At 28.2% G+C, this 7,241-nt stretch overlaps 1 protein-coding gene and 1 non-coding gene across 2 annotated transcripts; one reads left to right on the plus strand and one right to left on the minus strand.

Moving 5' to 3' along the window:
- Positions 1–2,963: 2,963 nt before the first annotated feature.
- TRNAP-AGG (transfer RNA proline (anticodon AGG)) lies at positions 2,964–3,035 on the minus strand. The gene has a single exon. It is a non-coding gene; the product is annotated as a tRNA-Pro (tRNA).
- A 1,680-nt stretch (positions 3,036–4,715) lies between these two features.
- On the plus strand, positions 4,716–5,862 carry LOC140876220 (uncharacterized). Its single transcript, XM_073280130.1, has 2 exons — positions 4,716–5,087; positions 5,184–5,862. The coding sequence occupies exons 1-2, from the start codon at positions 4,875–4,877 to the stop codon at positions 5,694–5,696; spliced, it is 726 nt and encodes a 241-aa protein (XP_073136231.1). The 5' UTR covers positions 4,716–4,874; the 3' UTR covers positions 5,697–5,862.
- Positions 5,863–7,241: the final 1,379 nt, after the last annotated feature.

Consider the following 7,241-nt stretch of genomic DNA (forward strand, 5'->3'; position numbering starts at 1 on the left):
AAGTTTCGGAACAAAGAATATTTTACATTTATGCTCACCATGTAACTGTTTTTGGCTGCATGCGCTTGGATTTTACCACGAACCAGAATTCCTTTATTATTTGGGGGAAAAATAAAAATTTGGGAAACAAATTAAATTAAGTAATCAAATTTATTGTTTAATTACGATAAATTTATATATAATATTTCATTATTATAACTTAAATTTAATAATTTATAATCACGGTCTCGCGTATAATCAGTAATGCCGCGCACATGCACACGTAGGAACATGCACATGGTGACCTAGACTTTGGTCTCAAAATAATTCTAGAGCTACTATTTATTTTATAAATATATTATCATCTAAAACACAATTATTTTATCTGCCAGTTATCGAATTCAAGATATGATTTGTGAAATAAAATTATGTGACGCACACCTAATTACGTACTATTGTATTGTTGTTTTAAAACACGTTCTAACATCATATTTTCAATATGACCAGGGACGGAATTAGAATTTTTAAGTGAGCGAGACGAATTTAGTATTATGTAATTATTTATTATTAAAAAAATTAATATATATATACACATAATAATATAAAAAAATAATTTTGACTCATATCATTGAGAGAAGTTTATTAAAATTTTGAAAATTTAATTTCTTATAAAAAAGTTTAAAATAAAAATTAAATATGTGGAATTCATATTAAATTATGTAAAAGTTAAAATAACTATTTCAAAGTTTTTCAATATTTAAAATACTAAAATTAAAATTTTAATAACTGCAAAGAAAATATTTAACATGCAGATTAAAAATTAAATAATATGTAATTTTTTTATTTAAATATATATTATATTTAGATAAATTATTATACTCGATTTTTTTATGCACAATTTCAAACTAAGTAATGATTAAATTTATTATGAAATTTTGAACAAAATATGTATAATTGTAATATCAATGAATAAGTGTTAAAACATAAATCTTCCATATTTAATTAAAAATTTAACACCTAAAAAACTCCACGCTCTATGAAATTAAAATTGAAATAATTACTCCATCAAAAAAAATTGAAATAGTTAAATTAATCTAATTAATATATCTATGACATACTAACATTTATATTATTTTTTTTAATTTTTTAGAATAGTGATTATAATTTTAGTAGTTTGATAAATCCAAAAATTGATGATTGCACAAGAAATTAGATTAAAACAAAATAAAAATACTTATTTAAATATAACTGTTTTTTATTTGTTAAATCGTTGAATACATTTTTTTCAAAATATTTGCAATTAAATGTGATACATATTATTTGACTTTTTGTATTATAGCTTATTCTTGCGGGATTAATGAAAAATATACAATGATCTCACAAATATAATTTTTTTAATTATATATATATATATATATATATATATATATATATATATACAAAAATATTTTGGAAAAATTGAAGGGGGGTGACGGCCCCCACCGGTCCCCTCTAGCTCCATCTCTGAATATGACTACGAGTGTATATATATATGTGTGTGTAGTATGAGTAAACAAACCAACCGGCCCCTAAGAATCACGATTTAATGTGTTATTAGTATCAAGATCTCAAGTTTAAAATTAGTCGAGTACAAGTTAGCATGATAATATGGTGTATTTAAGGTCAAATTAAAAACGTACGCTGCATTGAGGCCAAGTTGTAGCATGCACAAGTGGACTTGTAAAGAAGATAGAGACATTATAATTAATTTAATTAATTACTTGAAAAGATCCATTCGTGGAATTAATGGATCATTGTTGGTCGAATATTAATTAATTGGTTTTATATTCTTTATCATATAAAATATGGAGATAATGAAATTGTAACAGAGACAGCAAGTTGAATCAATGCAGGTCTAATTTACTTGTGGTCATCGCAAACGATTCCATTTCCATTTTGTTGGGGCTAACCACACATGCTCATGTCTATTTATAGGATAATAAATAAATCAATAAAATAATTTTCAATACAGGAGGAGTATCCAATGCAACTAGCATACTGCATATCTCAATAATATGAGCCGAATTATCAACACTTTTTTTAGAAAAAATAATATGATTTGTTTTTTTTTTTTTTTAAAACAAAATATGAGATTGGCCATAAAACTTTTTAACCTACAGTTGCAGTCACCCTCCGATGCACATTGCATCTATAAACCTCAACCCTAACAAAACAACATGTAAATCACGTTAGTCGGCAAACCGCACTAAGCTGGGGAATTAATTAACGATGTGGCAAATGATATCCCTCTATTTGTTGGTCTTTGGAGACAAGAGTAAAAAAGAGCATTTGTATACTTTTTTTTTTCTGCATCTATTTAATTTTATATTCTAAAATCAGTCAATAATTCATGAGAATGTGGAGGTAGAGGAGGAGGAGGAGAAACACATTCTTTAACAGTGGCCTGTCAGAATGTTCAAACAATTTAACATTAAAAGAAAATGCTACTGAATGAATATTTTCTTAAAATTTAATAATGAAAAATTCTTGAAATTGGATTAAATAAATGTACAGTACTAGATCTTTGATGCAACCAAGTAACATGGGTATGATTGTATCTTGGTCTAGAGTTGTCTGCTGATATAAAATCCCGCTAGCATCGATCCTACTTTTATATTTAATTTAGGAAATCAGTAAAATATCTTATTTTGAAATTTTTTTTTTAAAAAAAACTTTATAAAATTTTAAATATTTTTATTTGAGATAATTGGATTTTTTTTTTAAAAAAGCCTTATATAATTTTAAATATTTTTATTCTGAGATAATTGGATTAAAAATGAACTCAACAAATTATTGTGATTTAAAAATTTTATTTGGTTTCATACTGGATTCGAGAGACCTGCCCCACCCTTTTTGGCCCAAGTAAAATAAAATTAAGCCCATATTTGCTGGACCAGGTATATTCAAAAAACTGGCCCACAGAAAACAAAAAGTACAAAATTACAGGGGCATTCCGAGAATTGAACTCGGGACCTCTCGCACCCTAAGCGAGAATCATACCACTAGACCAAATGCCCTGATTTCGAACCGTTGTGTCACGTTATTGGTTTAATACACTTATTATTCAAAAAATATGACAAAAAATTTCTGTTCAAAAAAGAAAAGATAATCTCGGGACAAATTTTCTTAAATACACTTTTGTTTTTATTTTATTTTATTTAAATAATGTAAAAAAAAATTATTATTCAATATGAATGAAATAAAAATATAAAAGTTTTGATAAAAAAAAATAATTATATAAAATAAAATAATAATTTATAATAATATGTTGGATGCAATAATTGCTCCTGATATGAGAGCGATCGAACCGTGATGCATGAGCTACTGTATGATTTTAATTATTTGAGTTGCACTATTAACACTAACTATATTTTTTGATAAAAACGATAAACGGTAGATATATAAGTGATATCAGAGCTAATGTCACGATTTCGATTCACATTAATATCAAGGAATACAATTATTGAGAGATGAATTATTGGGTGAAAAGATTAAAATTAGTGGACAAAATTTGAAACATATATATAAAAATAGCATATTTATATATTTTCAAATAAAAATATAATAATATTGATAAAAAAATTAATATATATATACCATTAATTAATAATAATAATTATAATACTACAAATAATCTGTTTTTATAAATATTACAAAATAATTTTTTTTTGTTAATTATCCTATATTTTTTTACGTATATGTTTCAAATCTTGACCACTAAATTTTATATTTTATATTTTATCTTTTAATAAATATAATATTTTTTGTATTATTTAAATTTAAAATATGTTATATTATTAGAAAACATTAATTTATTTTATATAATTAGTTATTGTTATCAATATTATTATATATGTTTTTGAATCAAAATTATTCAAATTATTTAAATTAAAAATTTGTGTATTATTTAAAAAAAATTATTATATTATTAGAAAACATTAGTTTATTTTATATAATAAGTTATTTTTATCAATATTATTGTATATTTTTTTGAATCAACATTATTCAAATAATTTAAAAGGGCATTTAAGTCAAAACATTGTAAAAGATAAATAATTGGTCTAAAAATAGAGATGAAGTATGCTAATGAAATAATTTGAAATATGAGGGATGATTTTGAAATTGGTTTCAAATGTGAGAGATGATAATGAATTTTACCCTCACTAGTCTTGCGATACTTGCAATAGTTGTCTGGTCATTTCATATTGTGAGTGGAAAAGGAGAAGACAAACGAACAACATATTTCGCACACATTGTAAATCTTTTTGTCTCTATGGATAAGCTTGTGATTGAGCATGTGAAAGATGTGAATAACAACAGGCTTGTACTCTCCGCCACACCTTCAAGGACCACACTTCACATCTACAAGATATGTCTCCATCCAACCCTCAACATGTTTAAGTTAGTAAAGTAGTAATCTCTTGGCCAAAGGTCAGAAGTTCGATTTTCTCTGCCAACATTTTATTGGACTAGTCTGTCACTCAGGTTTGCCCAGTGTGGTTTACCTGACTAGCGTAGTTTGCAGGCTATTGCGTTAGTCCGGGAGTTTACCAGAGCGCACCGTAAGGTAGCGACTGCAGGTTTTCACGTCACCCAAAAATAAAAATGTCTCCATCAAAGATTATATAATAACACATAAAATTTGACATTTTTATAACATTTACCTGCTAATTATTAATTCTCTTCCCATGCTTACAAACACAATCAAAAGCGTGCACTTTTAATTTATTCTTTCAACATTTCCTCGCATTTATCTGCTCCCTTTTCACTATCACAGAATCAAAACCATTTCGATTCTTATACAAGATTAACCAATCAAGTGATCTTTCACATTTCGAGCTCAAGAATCCCTTTTCATGGCTTCTGAAAACTGTGTGATTTGCCTGATAAGAGCCATGGACAAGCTCTGGTTCCACCAAATGATCCTATTTCCACGACCATATTCATTTCTTTTCCCTGAAATCCCCACGCAGCCCCAAACAAAATCACCTGATTATTCATCCAAGAACACATCCCAGACTTGTGTAATCTCATATGAAGAGACTTCACCTGTATCAACTGATCAGCAGGTAAGTGATGCAATACATATTTCTGGATAAGAAACAAATTTAGCAGACACCAGCAACTGTGTATGTTTTTGATTGTTTTGTTGGATGGATCTCAAGGGAAAATATAGCATTATTGAAAGAAGTGATGGCAGTGAAGAAATTAGACTTGAGCAAGCAACATTGGCTCAAAAAGAATCAAGAAATTACACCAGATACCCCGATTCATCGACGAAAAGATTGCAGAAGATCACGATGAGTTGCAAGAGCTTGGGGGAGCTTGAGCTTGAAGAAGTGAAGGGTTTCATGGATTTGGGCTTCACTTTCAAGAAAGAAGACATGAGCAGACGCATGATGAGCTTAATCCCAGGATTACAGAGAATCCAAGCGTGCGAAAACGAGCATGAAATGTTGAAATTATGGATGAATGAATATGATCATAATGACTCTGAAGAACAAGGTAGGGTGCTGATCATGAGGCCATATTTATCAGAGTCGTGGCTGATAAAAAGACCCGATTCACCATTGTTGAATCTGAGGTTTCCTAAGGTCTCAAATGCTGCGAATATGAAGAAACACTTGAGGGATTGGGCTAGAACGGTGGTTGCATCCGTGATTCACCAAGAATCTTGATGAGGCAGAGTGAGACTGAGAGAGTCTCTACTAGCTTTTCTTCTTCCAAAAACTCGGGTCAATTTACTTGTGTGTATTTTTATTTTTTTCCCCAAGTAAATAAAACATTATTAAATTATGGAAAAGAACGAGTGAGAAATTGAATTATTTTATTATGTAACGCCATAGAATTGGATGGTGAGTATTTTGTTGTAATTGGGTCTGATTACGAAATTTTGTCTCAAAACTGAGACGTTAACATCAGATGATATAAGTCATCCTCAGAAATACATTTATTTTAGATATTTCAATGTGTGTGAATATCATATACAAAAATTGTCTGACACGATTCATGAAAAAAATATTATTTTTAGCGTAATATTGTATATATGGATCAAATCGATCTTTTTTAAATGTATTGATCTCCGTGATCATAATAATAATATAATAACTAAAAATAAGGAAATATTTGGACGCTGTTAAATAATATTAAAAGTTTAAAACAATTTAATTTTTCCTTTTAACTTCCGTTTCGGACAAATGCGTCCAATTTATATTTAAGCAGTACGCTATCCGGGTCCGATTTTCTAAAAAGTCCCGGGCTCGAAATAAATAGTGGTCCGGACTTCAATTACGTGATATGGGCTACTGTTTAACAGGATCATATTCATTATTTATAATAGGCCCAAGTTTTTAGACCACTAAAGAACCCACCCTTTTGTTTGGCACATTTTGGGAGGGGACTGGCAAAGGCTGGAACGTCGCGCGGAGTCGCAGACGCAATTGCACCATTTCAATTTTTATTTTTTTTGAAAAAAGATGTTTTTTCATTAAAATTATTGTAGAATAAGTTTCGATCGCAGAATATAATAATTGATGTGTAATAAAAAAAATCTATTATTTGTTATATATTTTTTAACTATCTGAATTGAAATGAACCAATTTATCTCTGAATTCGGTACCTATTAATTAATCATCATGTATTGGAGTAAAAGTTGTATTCAATAGTATACATCTTGGACTTATTCAAATACATAAAATAAGAGATTCAACAAAAATTTCCCTATAGTTATTTTTGAGTGTTGAAAATAGAAAAAAGAAAAGGTAATGGTGAATGAGTGGATAAAACTTATGCTTTACTTCACATACACTCACCTTTGTTGTTTATTTAACTAACCGCCAACATAATGTTTGTCAAATTGTACATCATAGCTCCACTTAAGGAAATATTCCATGTACCACTCACATTTTTGTGCGCAAGACTTTGTTATAATTTATAATTATAACTATTGTTGTTTGTATAAATGTAGAAAAGTTAAATGAAAATTGGAACCGAAAAGTATCCGAATCATGTTTATAACTCGACAATTTATTATATCATGTATTCTATACGCTGTAGCGTCTACAAATATCTAACATTTAATTTTCCATTTTAGGTCATGCAAATAAAACAAGTAACTTGATATGTTTTATACGAAATAAGATAAGATATATAATTATATACTTATTATACATCCTATGACAGTGAAGAAATAGCTTTTAATTTTAAAGGAACATGATCATGAG

The sequence above is a fragment of the Henckelia pumila genome, chromosome 1 (genome assembly GCF_033568475.1).
Source record: "Henckelia pumila isolate YLH828 chromosome 1, ASM3356847v2, whole genome shotgun sequence".
NCBI classification, from domain to species: domain Eukaryota; kingdom Viridiplantae; phylum Streptophyta; class Magnoliopsida; order Lamiales; family Gesneriaceae; genus Henckelia; species Henckelia pumila.

Bases quoted from the DNA above. Each gene is read 5' to 3' on its own strand.
- LOC140876220 (XM_073280130.1), top strand. From the start codon at position 4,875: ATGGCTTCTGAAAACTGTGTGATTTGCCTGATAAGAGCCATGGACAAG. The intron at 5,088-5,183 runs GTAAGTGATGCA...ATGGATCTCAAG, and splicing joins CTGTATCAACTGATCAGCAG to GGAAAATATAGCATTATTGA.